General features: G+C 43.8%; 1 protein-coding gene across 11 annotated transcripts in view; it reads right to left on the bottom strand.

Annotated features, from left to right (window-relative positions):
* Positions 1–22149, bottom strand: part of SLC38A9 (solute carrier family 38 member 9) — a 218863-nt gene extending 196714 nt beyond the window's left edge. For 2 of the 11 annotated variants that reach the window (XM_029577180.1, XM_029577135.1), the window contains exons 1-3: positions 21713–22144; positions 21065–21117; positions 8378–8537 (exon numbers count right to left, since the gene is read on the bottom strand). In XM_029577180.1, the coding sequence (XP_029433040.1) occupies positions 8378–8472 (95 nt within the window). In that variant the 5' untranslated portion in view covers positions 8473–8537; positions 21065–21117; positions 21713–22144. Of the gene's footprint in view, positions 1–8377; positions 8538–15189; positions 15261–21064; positions 21118–21235; positions 21257–21712 lie in introns of those variants that run through there. The other 9 variants (XM_029577187.1, XM_029577153.1, XM_029577143.1 and 6 more) reach the window with 9 other exon arrangements.
* Between the last annotated feature and the right edge of the window lie 2169 nt (positions 22150–24318).

The raw sequence follows: 24318 nt of genomic DNA, 5'->3' as shown, positions 1-24318 counted from the left end.
AATGCTGTATAATATCTACATCAATGATATAATCGTACATACAACTTTTATTATTGTCACTCCCAGAGCCATTGGAAGGGGCAGTCAAGATGGTCACTGGCACATCAGGGAGATGTGTCATCTGAGAGCGAAACTCTTAACCACTGGGGCACAATTTAGTTTGGCGATGATCCTTATCACTCCCACAATTAGGAAAAAAAAAAGATTTTGTTAGGATTCACAACATAAAATTACTACAAGACAATGCCCAATAGTAAACATCACATAACACCAAACCATATTTAAAACATACGCACACAGGCTCTCTCTGCAGTAGTCTTTGCTGTACAACAAGGTTTTCAGGTTTGGTGTTGGATGGTGGTGTGCACAGACCTGAGGGAGGGTGTAAAGCCAGCAGCTGCTATAGTGGAGGCCCCTGCAGATCAGCATTTATCTCCACCTTGTGCTGGTAAAGGGGCTTACTCAGACAGAAGTGCTACTGTCTACATTGCTTTGCCTCAACTGGAGGAAGACCAATACATCCCTGACCTCAGCCACTACTCTTGGAGAATAAGTCACTGAAAGAAATATTCCCTGCCCTGACTAGTCTTCTAGTGACCATCTAATCTGAAGCAAAACCAGTAAGAAGCAAGTTTCTAACAGAAAGTAGAAGGGACCATATCACTGACACCCTCATTGAACTACACTGGCTACCCTTTGAACAGAGAATACAATACAAATCACTATGTACCATACATAAATTAATCCATGATGAAAAAACAGATTGGCTAAACAGTGCACTGAAAGTACATGTCTCCAACAGGAACCTGAGATCCGCAAACAAGGCATTACTAACTATTCCCTCAGTCAAAACAGCAAGGCTAACTCAAGTAAGGGATACAGCCCTATCATTAGCAGGGCCTACATTATGGAACACCATGCCGTCAGAAATCAGATTGCAAAAAGACATCAAACTATTAAAAAAAAAAAAAAAAAAAAAAAAGCCTAAAAACATGGCTATTTAAACAAGCATACCACAAAGAGAATGGAGAATAGGATCCAAAGAATTGTAGAAAGCGATTAGTTTGTGCTTTGACACAACACGCCTACTCATACTGAGTATTTTTTACTTTTAAGCAGCAACAGATAACATGTAGAATATTAATAATTTTGAACTGTTCTGATAAAACTAAACAAAACAATCTCACCTAGCATCATATAGCTATTATGAAACTCTGTACCGTATCTTACAGGCACCTGTCTAGATGTTAATTAAAACAACACAGTTAAGCAACATTATTTTAAGTGCCTTATTGTTAACCGTTGTGACGGCTTCTAGCTTAACAACGGTATAGAAAAGTTTAAATAAAATAAAAAAAATAACAGAAACTCAGAAATAAGATATTGGCACAAATCCCTGCAATATACCATGCTATAAAATATGCCAGGACATATCACAGGACCCCACAGATACCCGCATTAGAGACATTCAACATAAGAGGACCCGGTCCTCCTCTAATGTAGTACATCTTATTCAATGTGAAGAGAAATGCTGCTCTGGTGAAACAGGCCAGAAGCTGAATATAATAGAGCCATAAAATTATAAATCACAGAAAAGAGCAAGGTAACATCTGCGAGGGAAAGTTTTTTGGGATCAGACCAGTGCATCAACAACCTTATGATCAAGATACTAAAAGGGAAATTCACAACAATCCAGGAACATAAGAAATTTGAAGTAAAAATGATAAAGTATGTCAGAACTGCCTTTTGAAGATTTAACAGAGACTTGGGGTTTTACTCACTACCAGAAATAATCTTATTGCCTATCACTCTAACATATCAAACCTTCCCCGTCATAACATCATTGTAATGTGTTTTCTGGCAATATTATCTTTTTCTCCAATTTGCTCATTCTGTTTGGACCTAAGGAAGGGAGTATTAAAAGCTAGTCAAGAAATGTATTAACTTAGTCCAATAAAACAGTATTAGCTTAGATCAGGGGTGAGCAAACTTTTTAAGCCTGGGCCCACAATTTGTTGGGTCCTTCACCCACCAAAGTTGGGTTACATCGTGTATATAATATATATTTATATGTCTATGTGCATGTGACACATTTTATACATATGGCAAAGTATCTCGCCAACCAAGCAGCTCTTGAACCATTTGCCAAATAGCAGGCAAATCACATTGCCAGCCAGAAGATCAAAATTCCAGTTTTGATTCTCTTCAGGTTGCTGAAAGGAGCAGTCAGACACAAACAAACACAAAGAGAAGCAGATACCACACCACGTCCAGACAGGTACCTTACAGTCTCAGCTGCACAAACTCCTTCCACTGCCAGACACATTGTAAAAAACACACTCAAAATCCATGCTGCAAACTTATCATAACATAACAGTAGTAACACCAAGAATTCAAACAAGAACCCTACCTGTGAAAAAGTAGCACTGTAAATATTACACTGAGTCCCAGAATACCAATACCTACCAATATCTACCGAGGAAACAAAACAAACTTAATTACTATAGATCCCTACACAGACACTTAATGCTTGCAAAATCTCTCCCCTTGCTCACACGCACAGAGCAGAGACAGATCTTCACCAAATACAGACCAAAGAATCACAAATTAGAACTAGCAATATTCAGAGAAAAACTGAAATGGAAACTCCAAGAAGTCAGACTGTTTACAGCGTAACAATGAAATCAAGAAACATAAAGCATCAATTATAATAGCAGAAGCATACTAATAAAAGAATAAATATTTCAAAACTGACAAACAGAACATCTATAAAGTCATATACATTTTTTTAAATTTCCCAAGCACCAATAAAATATTTCAAAACAGCACATATATCAAACACCACCCAATAATTAAAATTAATGAAGATTTTGTTCAGTTGCCTGCTTTTCGCGGTTCCTGGGAACCCTTTATTAAGTGGCTTTCCGCTCAATCTATGTCTGGGAGCACATAAATTGCTTGTTTATTCTCTACACTCAATCTTATCCCCTTTCTATGGACCATTTCGAACCTGCTCAGATATTGACATGAAGCAATAACCAGCCAGAGCCAAATTTGTTACCTCATGAGATTTATTATGCAACATGTACTCCCTGATTTACACCTTGTAATGTGTCTAATAGTCATGCTGCTTTATATGATCTGATTACTCTCCACTTTGAAATTATTCTTCTGTATCCGTTGTATGATGTACCTTCTCAAAGAAGAGATGGGGTGGGGAGGAGGAGAGGGATTACAGGGGATTTATTCTATGATAACCTTCTTGACTTCCTCCTGGTTATTCCTCTCTCTATGCAGCCCAGTATTGGGGGCTCTCTCTATGCAGCCCAGTATTGGGGGCTCAACCAAATTTGCTCAAATTTGTTTTGCTATTTGTCAATAAAATTTACATTAAAAAAAAACTAAAAAAAAAACTAATGAAGATTTTAAAAAGCCCCTGTTGTCCATACTAGGAATTTGATTTCCAGTCACCCTGAGATTGTCGAGGATTAGGGGGCTAGGGGGACTCACAAACCTTATCCTCTTTCTCTCTCACACACACACACACACACACACACACACACACACACACACACACTCTAGCATGTTCATTCTCTCTCACACATACACTCATGCTCTCACAAATATCCACACACAGGCTTTAAGTCCCTCTCTCTCCCACGCACACAAAAGCTCTTACTCCCCCAGATTCCCTCATACACATACAGGCTCTTACCCACATAGACCCACAGGCAGGTACCCATTCTGTCATACACACAGATCAACCCTGAGGCAGGCACCCATTCTCTCTCTCTCACACACACACAGAACCCCGGGCAAGCACCCATTCTCACACATACACAAGCTCCCATTCATACACACACACACTAAAGGCAGGCCCCCTCTCTTTGTTTTGCCAGCAGCCTCAAGACCTCTCTCATTCCTGCTTCTGCTCTCACTGCCATCATGTGGCTGTTGGGGAGGAGTCGATCGCTTGTCGCTGCTTCTGGCACTGAAGCCCGTTCTGCTGCCCCCTCCTCTGTGCAGGCCCCGCAATATTAAAAATTGGCGAGACTAGCACTTTCTCCATGCTGATCTTGTGCATTGTGAGATCAGCATAGAGAACGTGCTACTCTCATGAGTTCTAATAATGCAAGCCTGTACAGACGGGGGGTGTCCTCTGCTCAGCCGCAAGTGGGATTAGGGCCACTGACGGCCGCCTGCACCTTTCCCCACGGTATGACATTCGCAGCCCCCCCCATTTACGCACCCCAGAATTAATTGATCATATGCCAAAATCTAATGAGACGTTAACAGATCATGTACTTAAAGAATAATCTTCATGGCATGTAAACTGAGCATGTCTCCCACTACGTCTCACAGAAGTGGCATTATTAGATTTCTGCAGGTGAGAATTTCCTCTCTCTCTTTCTCTCACTTCAGGGTTTCATTTGCACCATTTCGACAATGCAGGATGTAACGTCATTACATAAATCAGGATATAAATCTGGTGTCGCTCTTAGATGCAGGGGCACAAACCGAAAACAAGAGTTCACTTATTTGTCAATGTGCACTTAATACTTGCAATAGGTGGTTGTAATTTCGGAAATGTGTGTTTTTAAACGTTTAGTCTTTCTGTTTTATAATGTTTTAACATGCTATTGCAATAGTGCGAACCTGGCTTCTGCTAGATTTTCATGCCTGTAGTAACAGGTAGAAACATGGCTCCCACTATCGCAGTATCACATTCAAATATAAAAACCAAGACAAATTTAACATACGCATACTGTTTCCAGAGCTGCAACTGTCTCTGGTGGGAGATAAGCTGCAGAGGAGTTTGCTGTCCGGTTGTACTGGGAGTGCTTAGCACTAGGAGATAACTCTCTTCCTATAAATGAATGCTTATTTTAAAAAAATTGGTGTCAATTGCCCTTTAAGAGTCTTGCATCTCAATCTTGCAATCTGCACAGCATAAAGTATGCTTGTGTCAACAGAAGGAAAGTTAAAAGATAAAAAGGAAAGCAATATCAACTGTCAACAATTTCTAGCTTTTCTCTGAATTTAGCATGCGAGACAGCTGTTGGATTGACTGTACAGTACAAGAAACAAAAAGTCCTCATTTATTCAGGGACGGTATGGCCTATCGGGGGATCGAGCACCCCCTGGTGGGCCGGTGGTTCACGTCACATGATTTTTTTTTTTTTAAAACTCCTACTCAGATCGCCTGAGGCCAAAGTAAAGAAGAGGGGCTTCCCTGGCCCGAAGAAAGGATTGGTAGGGAAGCGGAGCTCGGTGGGGGTCGCGGTTTGAAGAAAGGATTGGCGGGGAAGCAGAGCTCGGCAGGCCCGCAATGATGCCCAACTCGCCAAGGCCTGAAGACCCTGCACAATTGTGTGGACCTCCCCCCAATCAGGAATAGCAGAGCTGCAAGAAGACAGCAGCTGCAGTGAGGTTGCAGGGTCGCTAGAAGCAATGGCCTCCTTCCACCTCCCCTTCTGTAGTGAGGACAGCACGGTCATCCCGTGACAGCTGAAGACAAAGCCAAGAAGAAAGGGGAGGTTGGAGAGCATGTGTGTGTGTATGAGAGAGAGAGCCTGTGTGATCGTGTGAGAGCCTGAGTGCGTATGAAAGAAAGAAAGAACCTGCAATTAGGTAAACAGATTACCTGCAAAAAAAAAAAAAAAAGGCTGGGGGAGTTGGGGGTAGTGCAAGATGGAGAGAGCACAGACCCAGACAGGGAAAGAAAATGGGGACTGGGTGGGGGGGGGGGTTACAGGACAGCAGGCAGGCTGCCTGGGAGATGATGGGATGGGGAAACGTAAGTGGGAATTGAATGGGTAAAGTGGGAGAGTGAAAATCTGGGGCTTGAGAAGGTGAGTTGAGATACTGCATGCATCTGATGAAGTGGACTCTGTTCTTGAAAACGCATGCCTCAATAAAATGGTGTATAATTCTGACTGCTGGACTGCTGAGCTAGGCCTTACTAAGCCTGTGCCAGCACGTGTCAAATACGTGCTGTGCTGTTTGCTGTGAGGAAAGCAGCTAATTACAACTACAGGATGTGGGCCTAAGTCAGCGAGAAGTGAAGGACATCTCGCAGAACATGTGTGTGTGGGCTTTATGAGAACCAACCACAAAGGATAATACAGAGACTGATAAGAGATGATCTATGTCTTCCTACAAAGTATCGTGGAGAAACGAAAATAGCATGGAAAGTTGGACCCAAAAGAAAGAAAGAAAGGAAGGAAGGAGAACAGATGTTGGGGTGCAGGTGGTCTAGGAAGCCAGGCCAGAGTACCACATTTAGAAATGATCAATACTTGGTAAAGGTAACTAGAAAAAAAATGTATATAAGCCTTGTAAGATTGTGACATAGGCAAGGAGGGATCTTATGCATTCCTCCTTCCTAGACACACATACTGTGACTGGCAATCATTTATTTACTATAATAAACATTTTACTAAACTTCTAAAATATCTCTGAGTCTTGTGTCTGGTATATGGGGGCTAAACCCATACAATGGTTAGATTATAAGATGCCACCAGCCTCTTGTCATGTTTTCTAATATACATCTGTATATATCTACAACTATCTCTTCCATAAAATGTATTGTAAAATCTGTGTGTGTGTCTCCCAGTCAGAGAGAGAGAGGGTGGTTGTCTCACTACTTGGCAACTGATTCAAGAGTTTAACACCATGCCTGGAAACCAGGAGAGATGTAACCAGACTTGGGGAGGATGGGGGCTCAACCAAATTTGCTCATGCTTGGTCTAGAATATGCTCTACTTTTTGGTTATTTAGGAAAAAATGTGAAATTTGTGTTGAAGATGTTTTGGTTCAAGTCGGACAGTCGAGGCATATTTGTTCCAGGTCACAAAATGCATCTCTCAAGGGTCAGCTTGGGGTGCTTTTGAGAGTGACTGAATCAGATGGGCCTGTTTTGAAAAAATCCCCCGGGCTATTTTCCTACAATTCGCCCTGTATTTATTTCATAGAACAAGCACAGCACAGGCCTCCCAAGATAGCCCAGTTGTGCTCTTCTGTACAAGGATTGCCACTACATCCAGGTCAACATGAAGATGAGACAGTCCAGATTCTGCCCTATTGCATTCATGGAGGCATAGTTCTACTTTTCTCAGAGAAATCAGAACTACAACCAATGAAACCTGAAGGAGACAGCACAGTAAAGAAACAGATCCTTTCACTTTAAATCATAATGTGATCAAAATTGAAATAAATAAACCACACACAGCAATGCCAGTCACAACGAAAGGCAACCATCATTAGCTGCAGGGCAGCCTGACAATGGGCCCAGATACATAAGAACATGATATGCCATACTGGATCAGACAAAGGGTCCATCAAGCCCAGCATCTTGTATCCAACAGTGGCCAAGCCAAGTTACAAGTACTTAGCAAATATCCAAACATTAAATAGATCCCATGCTGCTAATGCCGGCAACAAGCACTGGCTATTCCCTATTGATTAATAGCAGTTTATGGACTTCTCCTCCAGGAACTTATCCAAACCTTTTTCAAACCCAGCTACATTAACTGCCTTAACCATATCCTCTGGCAATGAATTCCAGAGCTTAATTGTGCATTGAGTGAAAAAGAATTTTCTCTGTTTTGTTTTAAAATGTGCTACTTTCTAACTACATGGAGTGCCCCCTAGTCCTTGTATTATCCGAAAGAGTAAAATAACTGATTCACATTTACTCATTCAAGTCCTTTCATAATTTTGTAGACCTCTATCATATCCCCCCTCAGCCGTCTCTTTTTCCAAGCTGAACAGCCCTAACCTCTTCAGCCTTTCCTCATAGGGGAGCCGTTCCATGCCCTTTATCATTATGTGGAACTGGTCATGGATCTCCAGTTGGATTCCCAGCTCATCCATATACTTCTAGGATCAGCCAAGACAGGGAAGGGATTTTTAAAACAGCAGGGAATGTGATCATAACAAAATAGGATACTCCTTTTATTCCAAGAGAGTGCAAAACTGGAAAAAAAAACCCAACCCAAGACATGGCTATCAAGAAAAAAAAAAGGAATACAATTAGAAGAACTTGAACTTTTTAAAGACGTAGTCCATACTGCTATTTAAGAATACAACTTCCTCCTTAAAACTTGTCTTTTCATTATGGTCCTGACTCAAATCTCAGGGCCTAGAGAGGATTTACTATACATGCTAGAAAACCTGCAAGCAGTCAGACTGGGAAAAAAGATTTCAATTTTGCTCACAGAATTTCTAAACATATTTAATACTTTAAACATTTTTTTCTGGGGGAAACAAAAGGTTCCCTTCCAAAATAAAAGAGAAATGAGTTTGCATAAACAGAACTAAGTATTTTCATGCCTGGCATTCCAAACAAAAACATTAAGTAAAATGATCTCCTAACCTCCTGGATCGTGGATCAAATAGAGATTTCTCCACTCCAGCATCATGTTCTGCAAACGTTACAGGGTCCAAGAGCGATGCAGCATCATCATCCATAGTTGAAAAGAAAGAGGTTTCCTTTTCTGGGAGGGGGGGAGGGGAAGGGTTTAAAATATTGTGTCCTAAGCAAGTAGAAAAGAGAAGAATACATTTATAATAGAATCTAAACAGAACCACAATTTAAAAAAACAAATATGTACAACATTTATTTATTTCTCTTATGGCCCTAGACATGAAAGATCACAAGCATGAGTCATTAAAAGACTTTGGCATCCAAAGAAACTAAAAACAAACATTATAAGAGTCAAGCAGGACTTGGCAAGACCTAGATGATTCGACGTGTATAAAGGTGAAAGGGTAAGATATAATCCCTGTAGAAAGACTGATTATCCCAGTGGCAACGTAATAATCATTTGGGTCCCCAGTGCAGGCCCCTCCCTACAGCAATGAGAAGTGTGCAGAGCAGGAGGAGAGGGCAAGCGAATACATTGTTCAACGGGTGCCTGCACTTCTTGGTCAATGGCAGCTTGCATGGGTCTCATACCGTCTGGGGTCCAGGCCTGTTCAGGGTGGCTGGGGTGCACAGGTGCATCCTAATCCTGGCAAGGGGGGGATTCTGCTAACCGAGCACTGGAGTTTTCTGCTGCAGATTCAATGCAATCCTTGGTACCTCCTTGTTCACAGAAGGGGAATGGGTCAGGTTTTCTGACCTTTCCCCTTTTTTTTTTTTTTTTTTTGCTAGTTTTCATTCCCTTGCTCCCAGGGTCCCCACCCGTATCCCTCATGAGGGCGGCTGGATCATTTTCCTGCTGCATTGCCACCTCAGTGGCTAGGGTCACTCCCTCCCAGTGAACCCTTTAGAGCTGACCTTCAGAGACGTGCTTGTCTTACTCCTTGAGGCCAGGGTCAGGGAGAGCTGATCGGAATCATCTTTGGAAATGGAAGACCTCCTATTTTAATTCCTGTGCTGTTTTTTGGGTTTTTTTTGCTATACTAGAGTCATGCAGTCCCTCTTCACTGGGGTCTGCAGCCTGGATCTCAGTTCCTCGCCATTCTTAATGGCAGGTGAGGGAGTAGGCTCCATGGCTTGGGAGGGGATTGAATTGGAAGTCTTTACCAGTTGGTGATCAGCCTTCTTCTGAGTTGGACACTCACTCTTTTATCTGGGACTGAGCCCTTCCCAGTTGAGGGCATGCTGGGTCCTTTCCCTCCAGACACAGCTATCCATGAAGCAGCATTTAATGGAGGCTCAGAGGGGGTTACCATGGCTGAGATGTGCAGCACTGAGTCTGCTGTCCGGCTGTACTGGGAGTGCTTAGCACTAGGACAAACCCTGAGAACACCCACACTCCCCTACACAGGAAACACCTTGCCGATTAGAATAGGCTGTATAAATGTCCATCATGGGGGATGGCAAATCACCCCTCTGCCTCCTCCAGGCCTCAATGCAATCTAACCAGCATCTCCTGGCAGCAGGATTGTACATGTCTCAAAATAGGATTCTTGTACCCCACAGAGATCATGGAGATGAATGACCCTAGTTCTCCCAGGACCCGCAGGTACACCTCAAATGCTCCGTATGGGAGGAAGGGTGGGATGTTGGAGAGGATGACCCATGTCCCAAGCTCATCAAGGGGGGCTTCAAGGGGTAGGAAAACCCTCCATGAGCATTCAATGTATTATAGTCAATGATGTAAAATAAAGCACAGCTTTGCCAAACATTTTGCCAGCTGCAATCAGGCATTTTCGTCCAGCCAGCTGCGCCATCGCTGATGCATAGTCCTGAATGTCTGTCTGGGAGCAATAGGCAGCAGATGCACAGCACCGATTTTGGCCATCCTGACAGTAGCAGAAGTAGTAATATTTCTCATTGAGGAGGCTGGGGTCTTTGGAACAAAAGGGAGGGGTTTAGGAAGAGGTGGACCATCACACACAACTTAAGAGTGTTTTGTTTTTATTATACTTTAGGGCCACCTCGCCAGGGGTCACATAAGAACCCCTGTAAAGATTTTTGAATGGTGGTGGTAGTGATGGGTTTAAGCTTTGGGCTTCACAGGAGCATCAGGACCTGCACTACCATCCCTATATTCCTGCATTAAAATATCTACACCTTTTCAGTTATTGTTAAAATACCGCTGCTTCTTTTTTTTGGAGGTGGGGGGGACGAGCTGAGTTGTTTTATTAGCATAGGATTACCTGCTCTGCATGCATTTGTAAAACTTAAGCATGTAATGCAGCTAATTTTAGTAGGGGGGTGTACTTTTGACCAAACTATTGCATATATTGCGCGATAAACACTGCTTTACATGTTATACTTTTATCACAGTTTAGTAAGCCTACCTATTAGCGTGTAAACTCTCTGTGGATTGGGAAATACCTATAGTAGCTGAATGTCATCTGCTTTAGCTGCCTGAAAGGCAGAATATAAATGAAATAATTTATTTTATTTGAAGCAATGCATGCATATTCATTGTCCAAAGCCTGAAAACCCTACTGGCTGAGGAAAGGTTTGAGAACCACTGCATTAATCAGTGTCCCTCTCTATCAGTCATAGCTCATACTCAACTCCTCTCCCACACATACACCACCTGTACCCTTGTACTATCCCACCCTCACTACCCACTACATTTGGTGACAAGAAGGGCGGTTTTTTGCCTTGTAGTCTGGATCATAAACTCACTGACACCGATTACAGCTTATGCAAAAGTATGACAAGCTATATTCTCTGTATCATATATGCAAAAAAACAGTTCTTATGACATCTGACAAATAAACAAAACTCAGGTTCTATTATAAATTATTATATTCAGTTAGATAGCAAAGGTTATATGCATATAAAAAGCAGTAGCAAAAGATATTTACAGTGACACGTCCCTCACACGCAGGGCCGGAGCAAGGGGATTAGGCGCCCTAGGCAAGCCTTCTCCCTTTTGCACCCAGCGGCGCACCAAGGTTCTCCGGTGCCCGGGGGCCAATCATTTGTGTGCCTCTCCAGCATCTCCCCCCTTAATCCTTCTCGTACTAATGCTTAAGGTCACAGAAAATCAGTGGCGTCTCTACACAGAAGAATTTTTTTTGGGGGGGGGGGCCAAAATGACATTTCTTCATCACACCCACCTCTATAGCATGGATCCTGCTTTAAAATTGGTTATTAAAAAAAAAAAAAAAGTGTTACTAAAAAAGTCCAAAGGGTCTTCTGTGTAATTTAAAAAAGCTGGCCAGTTTCACACTATAAAATTATTTGATAGTTGAATGAGGCTAATTCTATGTGGCTATGAGAGTGAAGTCTGGAATATATAGGAAGGGACAGAATGTCAATATAAATCCTGCACCTCCAGTTCTGTAACTCTGTGCATCCACTGAAATTCCCCCAAACAATGGAGCTTGAATGTTTCCCTTACAGCTCATCATACTAAAAGATATTTTCAAGTTCTGGTGTCACCTCACAGTAACAGCTGCACAAATACCTTCCACTGCCAGGCACATTGGGAACTAACACAAAACCCCGCAAAAAAGACACTCAAAATCTATACTGCAATCCCATTGTAACACAACAGTAATAACACCAAGGACTCAAACAACAATAACCCTACCTGTGAAAAAGCAAGGGTAAATATTACACTGTGTCCTAGAATACCAATACACCACCTACTGAGGAAACAAAACAAATCAGATTGCTATAGATCCCTATGCTAGCAGAATCTCTCATCATGGTCACACACACAGAGCAGAGACAGACCCTCACCAAATACAGAATACAAAATAAAGGAGCACAAATTAGACAAAAACTGAAATGGAAACCCCAAGAAGCCAGACTCTGTGTATTAACAATGGAAAAACAGAACCACCATTCCTCATAAAACAAATAAAATCAAGAAACATAAAGCATCAGTTATAATAGTAAAACCACAATAAAAGAATATTTTAAAGCTACTGATAAACAGAATTTCTATTAATTAAAATCATATACATTTTTTACAATTTCCCAAACACCAATAAAATATTTCAAAACAGCACATATATAATAACACCCAATAATTAAAACTAATAAGGATTTTAAAAAGCCCCTGCTGTCCATAAGTGGGAGCTCTTGATTTCCAGTCACCCTGATATTGTCGAGGATTAGGAGGTTATCCTCTCTCTCACACATACTCACATGACCATTCTCTCTCACACATACACTGTCACATACATACACATTCATGCTCTTATACCCACCATAACCTCTTGCTTTTCCATCTTGTGAGAACCTTTCACCTTTCTTGTCTCCCCATTCCTCTTCCCTTCGTCCCCACTTACACACTTTTCATTAAAATGAGAGTGTCATCATGAAAATAGCCATTACATGGAAGTTTGAGGAAAACTGTCATCTCTTTTCTCTTCCCTCTCATCCTGTCTGTTCACTCCCTTCCCCTGCCTTTCCCTCTCTTTACTTCCCCCTAAGTTTCCCTTCCTGCTTATTCTATCATCTTCACTGTCACCCCTCTCGTTCACTCCCTTCCTTTCTCTTCAGCAGCACAGTTTGGCTACCTCTTCTCCCATTGGCAGGGCCTCCCCACAGCAGCTTTCTTCCTCCCTGTGGATTCTGGGCTCCTTTTCTCCCACTAGCAGGGCCTGGCCATCCCGTAAGTAGCTCTCTCTCTGGGCGGGTCTGGGCTCTCTTTCCTGCTTTCTTCCTTACTGTGGATCTAGGCTCCTTTTCTACCACTGGTGGGGCCTGGCCCTCCTGCCAGAGGCTTTCTTCAGTCTTTCTGCCACCACTGCACATAAAAGTAATATCAGTTTCTCTGCGGGCTAGATCCAGATGTGCCAAGAAAAGCATGGCGGGCTGACAAAAAGAGCTGGGTCCAGCCTATGGGCTGTAGTTTGGGGATCTCTGATATATATTATTTAATGAGTGCTTCAATATAGAGAAAAAATGAGATCTGCTATACCAATATTTTACAATTAGTGTGCCATGGAAAAGTCACCACTGCCTAATGCTCAGATCCAGACCAGCACCTGGGTTCTGCCCGGAGCACCTCACAGCAACAAGTGACATCAGTAGCAGCTCTTAAACTTGCAGAACCACTTTTTTGAGAGCACGAGTAGTCATGCATGCTTCTCCTTTCTAGCTACAGCTGAGCTCCAAAGTATGGGAATTAGGACGAATGCAGGGAATAGAGAGCCATGCCTCAGTTTGGGGAGCACACATACTGCAGACACTCCTCCTCTTCCCTCCTCATCAGAATTCTTCCATCTTCTGTCTTATCTCCAAGTTGAGCCAGAGACAGGGAAGTGTGCACAGAGCACTGGATGTGACTCACTGAGTGTGGGAGCATCAGCAGTGGAGAACTCTAGCAATTGTGTGCACTTTCTCCCATCCCTAGTTCATTCACTCCCCCCCCCCCCCCCCCGAGCACTATCCCTCCACTCACCCAGGTTTACTCTCCTTGGTTCACTACCTACCCCCACAAATCCCTCATTTACCCTGATTCACTTCCTCCCTCACAAATCTCTGCTCACTTCCCCCCTCATTCTCAGTTCACTCATTTGTCCCCTGCCCCCCCAAATCATTCTCTCTCACTTTTGCTCTCCACCCGAATCTCTCATTCCCTCTGGTTCCTCCCACAAACCTCTCACCCTGGTTCACTCCCTTTTCCCATTCCATGAATCTCTCACTTACCCCAGTTCACTCGCTCCTGAAATTTCATTAAAAATTCAAAACCTGGCTTGTATCACGTGGTAGCTGTGCTACTAGCTAAATTTCAGCTTCTGTTAATTCGATTCTGATCTGATAGGTTTAGGGGAAGCAGATCTATTATTGTATTATTTATATGAATTTATTGTTTTACTTTTGTTTGTCACTTTAATCTGTAAAATGAATAAAAAATGCTGATTGATAAAGCCATTCACTCATTCCCCCCATTCTGACTGGCTCATTCTCTTCCTCCCATCCCATGATCCCTGGTTCATTCTTTCCCTGCACCCACCCACCCCAACCCCCTCACTCACAGAGGAGGAGGGTAAGTTTGCAGTGTCTCCGGCATGTCTTCTCATGTGGTTCAAAGGGCGGCATTCAGGCCCCAGAAGGGGGGAGGACTCACCGGGACTACAAGGCCACCACCCTCCTCCTGTTTAGCTGACAGGAGCTGGTGAGTGAGGGGGTCCGGTGAGGTTACTGCTTCCAAGGTTTCTCTTCTGGGGTGGGTTCAAATTCCAGCCAGAGAGAGAGAGGGGCGAAGCTGAAGAGTACAGGGGATGGGGAAGAGATCAATTTGCATACTGGTGATGCAGGTGAGAGGCAACTTTCCTCTTTATTATTGTTAAGAGATGCAAGTTTGGGTTTGAAGAGGTTGGGAAACATTGTACTATATTATAAACACCTTGACAAAGCTTCTCTGAAAAATAAACTAGTAGAGAAAGAGAACCGTATGGCTAAACGTCACAGCCCTGAAAGATTTCTCCCAAATAAAACCCTGGATTGTCTGAGATAGAGAGAGGTGTTAAAGAACTACCAAGGATCAACATCGGGGCTTTCTGTAAGACTATCTGCCCCAGATAAGGCCTTCATTTTTAAGGGGAGAGATCTATTAGCAGGAAACCACCTGCTGTTTGTCTACTCTCAGGCAGTCACAGCTAGAGACTGCAGAGCACAGCCCTGAAGAATGTACACCTGTACCCAGAACAGTAATCTACCATGCAGGCTAAACCAACTTTCCTTTTACTTTGTAAAGCTAAATAATGATCAGATTTGTTTGGTCCTTCTTGCTGTTAAGACCATAGAAAACCAACCTTGCTTTCAACTGTTCCCTGGTGTGGCTGAGATGTCCTATTTCACCCACCCCAGGCTTCTATGTTCAAATCTGTTTTATTGCAAAGAGAAAATACAAAAGCATTAACACCTGGTTGATAGTGGACACTTCCCAGCCAAGTTCATACACATTTTAACAAGCTAAATAACTTATCCCACAGTTCAAGAGCTGTGAGCCCCAAATACCTTATGCTGCTATTTGGGCTCTCAAGGCCAGTATGTTTCAGTTATTTCCCCAACTGTCCTAAATTCCTATGAATCACAGCTTCTTTTTCAGTCTGTAATTTGGGGTGAATTGTCTTCCCCACCAAAAATGTTTTTATCCATCTCCTTTAGGGTTTATTCATTTTAAGCAAGGCTAGATAAAACCATTTAGGTCTCACACAGCTTCTTCTTTAAACTGTAATGCCACTGACACCAGGATTTACTGTTCCTCACAGCTGTATACAGGAACAACATGGACCTTCCGTATTTTATCAGCCATACTGGAGCAATGCTAGCCAGTTTCAGTTTAGTTTATTCTCTTGCAATATACTGCATTTTAAACAATTTCAAAGCAGTTTAAATGGTCATAATATATAAGCAAAAGCATAAATACAGAGTATTAGTCTAACTCAACTTACAAACTATAAATACATAAACTATACATAGAGTAAATTTCAGAAGAGTATTATGGGCTATATTTAAACATAATTAACAGCCTGCCTCAACAACCATGATTGAATCGCTTTTAAAAGCAATCAGCGACAGAAGAGCTCCCTGCGGAGACCTAACATGGCACTGCCCGGCTGAGCCAAAATTCTATTAACTGCTAAAAAGTGAACATGAACAAGGAGGATTAAAAGATATCAAATTCCAAAATGGGTTACTGGAGACCTGGGGTTTTCAGCTGTGGTCCATGGACCCTTCATGGTCTGTGAGGCCATCACAGGGGCCCTGTGGGAGGAAGAAGTCTCAATTCAAGTGGCTCCACTCCTGCAGAATCAGCAAGATTGTGCAGGCAGGCAGCTGCCTGGGAGATTAGCAGGGTGGCTGAGGCTTGGGGCCCAGAAGATCAGCAGAGAAATGGCAGCTTGGGCCCTGAAAGATCAATGCAGGAATGGCAGCCTGGGGCCCAGAGATAAGCAAATCAACAACGGCCTACATGGACCGGAAGATCAGCAGTGGCTACAGCAATAAGGCGAGGGGAAACAGGGTCAGCAAGAATGGTGATGAGACTGGTCAATGAGACGCTGGGGGAAAAGATCCATAGTGTGAGGGGCTGGGGAGAAGAGAAAGAAAAACTGGGGCTTGGGAGTGAATGGAGGGAGAGGAAGAATGGTTGGAGGAGCTGAAGGGAGAGAGAGAGAGAGACAGGTGAAGAAGAAATGGGGAAGACAGAGACTGATGGGATGGGATGGGCTGGGTGTTGAGAGAGAGATTAGTGGAAGATGGATTAGGGACCCCCAAAACATTTGCTGCTGAAAAGGAGTCTGCAAACGCAGAGAGGTTGGGAACTTCTGCTCTAGGAATAAGAGGTCATAGTACGAGGGCTCCAAGGGAGTTGATTCAGGAGCAACATCAGAAAATATTACTTCACAGAAAGAGTGGTGGATGCATGAAATGATCTTCCACTGGAAGCAGTGGAGACAAACCTAGTAATGAAATCCAAGAAAGCCTGGGATAAGCACAGAGGATCCCCAGTTACAAACAAGTGAGGGGACAGTCAAATCAATTGGGGACTACGACATTGCACCAGGAATGAAAATGGGCCAACTATATGGGCCTAATGGTCTTTATCTGCTGCTATATTCTAAGTTTCTGTGTTATCAAATGTCTTTTGCCATCTATAGCTGAGGAGAGAGATATACTGGGTGAGACCGATTTCTCCAGACCCACCAGTAAAAGACTGATCTTAAATAACAAACTTTTCCATCTTGTGAGAACCTTTCACCTTTCTTGGCTCCCCATTCCTCTTCCCTTCGTCCCCACTTACACACTTTTCATTAAAATGAGAGTGTCATCATGAAAATAGCCATTACATGGAAGTTTGAGGAAAACTGTCCCAAATTATGAAAAATAAATCAAAATAGATGACCAATTTAAAAGCTTCAGGAAATGACTGAAGAACATGGATTGCAACAGTGGGTTATTTTTGGAGTTGCCACAAAAACCTATGCATGGATTAAACAAGGGGTTCCCATCAGTTTCAGGGACCACCATCCTGCTCCCAGCAGTCTTACTCTACTACCTCAGTCACTCCCCAATAGTCTCTCTCTTTGCCCCATTGTATATTTCCTCCTACACTCCTGTCCAGCTCTACCACACCAATCTCAATCCTTAGGCCCTCCCTCCCAGTGTCTCTCTCATCCCAGCACATCCTCATTAGTCTTTTCCCCCAGCCTCTCTCCCACAGTCCCTCCCTATCAGTCTCTCCCTTTCCACTCCTGCAAGCCCCATCCCATCACTTTTCCAAGTCCTTCTCATCAGTCCCTGATCTTTACAAGCCCCTTCTTACTATTTTCTCCTGCCAGATGCCAACCCAGCAATCTCTCCTACCCAGCCCCTATCCCCACCAGTGTCTCTTTCCCTTCAGCTACCAAACCACCAGTATCTCTCTAGTCTCTCCCTATCAATCTCATACTCTCTCCCATCATTTTCTGTCTCAACAACTCTCTACTAGTCTCCCCCTAGCAGTCAACTTTGTAATTTGTACCCAAGGCCTGCAAGCAAATTTTCAAAGGGATACTCCCTGTGGGGTTTCTCTTTTAAAATTCCAGGGCAAGCAGGGCCATGAGTACCTTAGTATGTGCTGACTTCACATGAAGGGATTTCAAAATGATCCTCAGCTGTAGTCTGTCCCTCCCATCCCCTGCCTTTATCCCTAGCAACTGTGTCCTTATCTTCCTCGTGATCCTTGGTAATCATCTTTCCCTACTCCTCATTTGCCTCTGCCTGAATACCTTCCCTTCTGCCCTACTCCCACCCCCCCCCTTTCAGAGATCCTGTTCTCTTCCTATCTCCACTCTGCAACCTCTTTCCTGGCCTTTCCCACATGGACACTTCCTGAGTGCCTCTCCTCCTGCCCTCTCCCCCCCCCCCCCCCCCGAAGACCCTTCTCCCGTCTTCTCCCTCTGCCATGTCCCCTTCTCACCCCACCATGGCTCCTTCTCAAGTACTCTCCCTTCTGCATTCCTTCCTGAGTGCTGCCTTCCCATGGCCCCTTCCCCTCCTTGCCCTGCTTCCACAAAATCACAACACCTTCCCTGCTATTAAGTTGACTTAGAAAACAGCCACTGCTATTACTAGCATCAGTAGCATGGGATATACTTAGTTTTTAGATACTTGCCAGGTTCTTATGGCCTGGAATAGCCACTGTTGGAAACAGGATGTGGGCTTGAAGGACCCTTGGTCTGACCCAATAAGGCATGTTCTTAAGTGCACTCCTGCCCTCTCCGCACGCCTTCCTGTCTGTCCTCTTCTTTCCTGTCCTCTCCCTCAGTGCTCTCCTTCCTATCCTGCCCCTCAAAACCCATTTCAGAGGGCTTTCCCTCTTGCACATCTTCCTTTCTCTCCAGCCCCCATCATGTGTGCTCTCTTTCCTATATTCTACCCCCTGTGGCCCTTTCTTGAGCACTTGCTTTCATCTCCCCATCCACGAGTCCTGGATCCCCAATCATCCCTTTCCTCCTGTTCTCCTTCTCCTTCCATGGCCATACTGCTCAGTCAATGTAGCTTTTCTTCCTTACTGTCAAGGCCAGCAAGGCAGCCAGAGCACATGAGGCATTGCCCAGAAACATTCCTCATTCTCCAGTCTTGAGGAGCTACAGCTAATGAAGATGTTGTAGGCAACACACTTCCCATCCTCCTGGTGCAATTTCAGCCCTGCTCTTATCCACATACGCTCTGTGCCAGACTCCTTTGGATGCCAATCAGCACCACATTTTCCCTGTCTCCTCTCCACATGGATTTGGGCTCCTCTTGGCATGAGATCAGCCCAAAGTAGAGCTCTTCAGAGGTGGGGGTCAGCCTGCTTTTGTCCCCCCTCAGCAGCTGCATTTTGAAATATAAAAAATGCCATATTCTGGGTCAAACCAAAGGTCCATAATCCTGCCTCAGACAGTGGCCAACCCAGGTCACAAGCACCCAATGGGATCCCAAAGAATAGGCCCATTCCTTCTTATTCATAGCCAGGGATAAACAGATGTTTTCCCAAATCTACATGGCTAACAGTGGTTTATGGACTTTTCCACCAGGAACTTCTCTAAAACCTTTTGAAACCCAGTTACGCTAACTGCTTTCACCACATCCCCTGGTAATCAATTCCATAGTTTAATTGTGCAGAGTGAAAAAATGCTCTCTTGGATTTGTTTTAAACGCACTACCTATTAGTTTCATGGAATGTCCCCTAATCTTAGTACTATTTGAAAGGGTAAAACATTTTTTGTTTAGCTTGTTCCACCCCACTCAGCCATTTCTTCTCCAGATTGAAAAACCCTATCCTGATTAGCTTTTCCCCTCTGTTTTAGTTGCCCTTCTCTGTACTTTTTCTAGTTTTGCTATATTTTATTTGAGATGGGGCAACCAGAAATGCACACAATACTCAAGCTACAGTTGCACCATGGATCAATACTGGGCTGCTATGATATCTTCCATTTTATTTTCCATTCCTTTCCTAATAATACCTAAAAATCTATTTGCTTTTTTGACCACTGCCGCACACTAGGCTGAGAATTTCAAAGTATTTTTCACAATGATGTCAAGATCCTTTTCCTAGGTGATGATACCTAGTATGGAACTCAGCATCATGTATCTACAGTTTGGATTATTCTTCCCTATATGCATCACTTTGCAATTGTCCACATTATAGTTTGTGTTATTTAGATGCCCAATCCACCAGTCTCAAAGTCCTCTTTTAATTCCTCACAATGGGCTTGTGATTTAACAACTTTGAATAAATTTTGTGTCATCAGAAAATTTGATCACTCCACTCTTCACTACCTTTTCCAGATCATTTATAAATATATTAAAAAGTAGTAATATACTTAATATTAATATGTCTGAGGAGTCTGCCTCACTTCCAGCAGACCCCTTGGGGTTCATGATCCCCAAGGGTGAGAAACAATGGATTAAATGACTTTAAACAGCAGAGTCAACAATAGATAGCAAGGCCACTTGGAAGTAAGCTGGACAAATGTTTTTATTCAGATTAAAAGAACAAAATACTTTTAAGCTGTAAACTCTCATTTTAGCTCAGCAATAATTTCTTATATTCAGTTAACTTATTTTTGCATTAAAATTCCACTATTTGCATTTCATTCAGCTATTCATTAGAGGCCCTATGCTCATTAAGCATTTTCTCATAGACACAATGAACATAAAATGGGAAAAAATCTTTAGCATACAAGCCCCTAAATTATGTAACCAATCATTAAGAACTTAATATTAGCTGCACATAAAAAATGTTGCACTAATCATATATATCCTACCAATTGGCACGCTAACAGATTCGAAGTTATTACTAAGCAAAATTGTAAATAAAAATGGATTTATAGATTTTATTGTATTTGAAATTGGGAAGACTAGTAAAGATGCTAGTTAAGAACTACACAGCTACATCTAGTTTCTAATTTCACAGTAGAAAACCACAATGAAAATTCAAGGGAAGTTGGCTTTTGAAATTAAAGTAGCTTGTAGGTTTTCAAAAAATAAACCACCATTTGGACTTTTTTTGGTATCATACTACTCTACATAAGTCTCCAATAGTTTTCTCGAGCTCTTGGAAAAGATATAAAGGCTTATTTGATTTCTTTTTATAGCTTTATAACGTTATATATAAAACAATGTAACAAATATCAGTAATAATTAAATGCGAACCTTTTTGGTGAAGAGAAAGACAAACCCGCTCCTTTCAGAAAACTGGATATACCCTACGAAAGACAAATTAAAACGCGATCGTTTTAGAGAAAAAAAAATTAAAAATAATATCCTTCACCACAACCTATTTTCATAGTAATTTTCTTTCACAGAAGAAAGCCAGCCGCTTACTTTCAATTTTAGTTAGAAATGGAAACAAAATATTCAAAGGATCGAACCATCATAAGATTCATATGTAGTAGGGGCTAACCAAGAGAAAAACGAAAAGAAAGCGACTTTTTAAGTACTGATGTGATGTCATGCTGCCGGAAAAACTATAAAGAGCAGCAACAGCATGGATTTGTTCTCGTTGAAAATATATATCAAACCGCATTCAATTTTGCTTTACGCATTCCAAAGAAATCACGTTTCTGCTCTGACTTAAACCATTTTTCCAATGCCCTGACTTTTAAAGCCAATTAGATACACTAAACTGATTTCATGGGAAGTCAAAAGTACAAATCCCTAAAAAAAAAAAGAAAATCGCAATAATCACAAGCACTGGCAGACTACCAGGATTTTTATTCACTGCAAACATACATGACGGAGCAATTCCAATACAGGTGGAGGAACCCAAACTTAAAACCGAAAAAGATGAAAATGTTCTACCTTTTACTGTCGGCAACTATGCTGCAGCTACATTCTGAGAGTAATAAACTCGAACAAACTCCACAACAGGAAACTGTCTCTACAGCTGATCCGCCCGCTACATCTGGGTTGTGTAGTCTTGAGGCGGGACTCTATGCATACGGTAGCTGAAGCTCAATACCGGACCTGCCTACATATCCCATAAACACTCAGGAAAGAAGCTCGTCACGAGGCTGCAGTATACTGTCACATGCAGGCAACAGAAGGAACAAACTGCCTCAAAAAAAAAAAAAAGGAAACTGTTTCCCTGCGTGCGATTGGGGGAAGGGAAGCAGGTGGCTACTCTCTCCTGTCAGCAATTTGTGAGCTAGAGGAAAACACTGCTTGGGAAGGAGGCAGGGAACTGCTCTCCCGCCAGCACCCAAAAGTCTCTTCCCTCCTTTCCCTTATCCCACCCTCGTATAAACCCCAAACTCCTTTTTCAACCCTTGTTCGTTTTTTTTCGGGGGGGGGGGGGGGTATTGCTGCTGCTCACGTGCAGCAGTGAGTGTCCTTCTGTTCCTCTGCCTTCTAGAGCGGCAGGCACTGCAGGGTGTGGCTAGGTTCTATGGGAGGGCAGCAGTAAGGACCCGAGATTATTTTGAAGAGGTTTTTTTTTTTGGTTTTTGAACAGTTACCTTTTTCCTTTGTTTTAAGTTAATAACTTTTTCCCTTTTTTAACTCCCCCCCCCCCCCATATCTTGTTAGTGTCTTTTTCCTTTACCCTTTAATACGCAATTCAGCTTCCCGGGGTTTCTTTTCTCTTCCCCCTTTTTTTTCCCCTCTGAGTGTGTGTGGATTCTTCTCCCCCCCCTACAAAAAAAAAAAGTTGAAGTAAGCTGTTTCTTTAAGACCCCTCCTCCCCGCTTGTACAGCACAAGGCTGTGAAAGAAACAGGCTTAAAAGGCCTTCTGTGTCCCCCCAGCTATTGGAAGAAGCCTTAGCTCAACTCTTGGTTTATGGGTGGGTGAAAAGGTAAGGAGGGGGGAACAGACATCAGCACCTTCCCCCCTGTTCTGGAGGTCTTAAGGGCCATGGGGCACTGAAGCCCCTGACCCTGGAACTCCAACCTTTGGGTGGGGCAGCAGAGTCTGCATTCTCCACTGCCCTTCCCCAACCACCACAGCCGCTGGGGGCAAACCTGCTGGGGAAAAGGAAGGTGAGGCTTACCGCCTCCCCTTACCCTTCCGGCAGGTCCCGGTGGTGCTACCCATGGATGTTTCCCCTTCCTCATGCCCCCCCCCCATTGGGGGCATTGCTATAGAAGCAGGTATTTCCATTATCCTTCCTCCTCCCCTTCTCCCAAAGACAAGCGCCCGCGAAAAGGGCATGTGGTGCCGTGGGAAGCCGACTGACTTGGAGAGGGTGTGGGATTGCCAGCAGGTCTATTCGGCAGCATCCTCTGCCACGATCAACTGGGCCAAGTGTTCTGGTCTCTTGGTAGGGCCGCAAAGGGCGGACGCTCTCCCTGACCTGTCGGACAGGGAGACCCTTAGATATCTGGGAGTCCACCTCTCTGTTGCGGAAACCGCAGCCTTCATCAACTGGGAACAGCTTGGAGAGAAGGTCTAAGCTCGCCTCAGGCCATGGAGGGGACTGCTGCGATTGGTGTTATTGCGGCTGAGCCTTAGTAGTGAACCAGCTGGTGGGCAGCATGCTGAGGCACTGCCTCATTGCTCTAATCCTGCCCCAGGAGTTCCTTGCCCACAGCCAGAGAAAGGTTCTGGAGTTTTTAGGGGGGGGGCAGGAAGTACTGAGTCACAGCAGAGGTACTGTCTCTTCCCCTTAAAGAGGGTGGATGGGATCATGTGCCTGAGAAGTCAGGTTCACACCTTCCACCTCCAAGCTATGCAGAGATTTCTGTACGCAGATCCCGCTCTGCGATGGATCCACCTGCGACCTACTTTTTCCACCAGGTGGACAACGTGTGGTATGACTGGCAGCTGTTTGTCATAGACATGAGAGGAATCATCCCTGCTCCGTCTCGTGGCTGCTGGGAGTCTACCAAGACATAATGAAGGCCTGGAAACTCCTGGGCGCGACCAGAGGCCCAGACGATGACTTCATGGGTGAACCTCTCCTCCACAACCTTGCTCTAAGTTTGGAGGAGTTGGAGGTGCTGTCCGTGAGACGTCAGCTAGTCGCGGCCCGGGTGATCAAAATCGGAGACCTGCTAGAGGTCCTGATGCCCACCGTGAGGCGCCATATGATTGGGCCCACGAAACCATGTGGACGGTGTCAGTCGCTCTGCTTGAGAGGGTGCCGGGGGTCCTCGCCCATCCGCACCCCGCCTGCCTTACTGTTAGGGCCTAGGCCGCCGGATGGCAAACCCTCTCGTGCGCCGCCCCCTTGGGCTCGTAGTCTTAGGCTGCAGGAGACGCCCCCACATATATTCTGAACAGGACAGGGAGACGAGGGAGTCTGCGCTGGGAGTTGTTCTACACAAAATTTACTCCCAGCTATGAAGGGGACCACAGCTGGAGGCTGGTGCCCAGGACAGCAGGTTTTTAGCCAAGTTCACCCAAGCAAACTCCTGTCCTTTTTGCGACTGGAGGAGGACCTCACCCACCTGAGACTCCAGGGTCCCA

Source organism: Rhinatrema bivittatum, chromosome 1 (assembly GCF_901001135.1).
Source record: "Rhinatrema bivittatum chromosome 1, aRhiBiv1.1, whole genome shotgun sequence".
NCBI classification, from domain to species: domain Eukaryota; kingdom Metazoa; phylum Chordata; class Amphibia; order Gymnophiona; family Rhinatrematidae; genus Rhinatrema; species Rhinatrema bivittatum.
The sequence above is the reverse complement of the archived record's forward strand: the minus strand, read 5'-3'. Positions and strand labels throughout refer to the sequence as shown.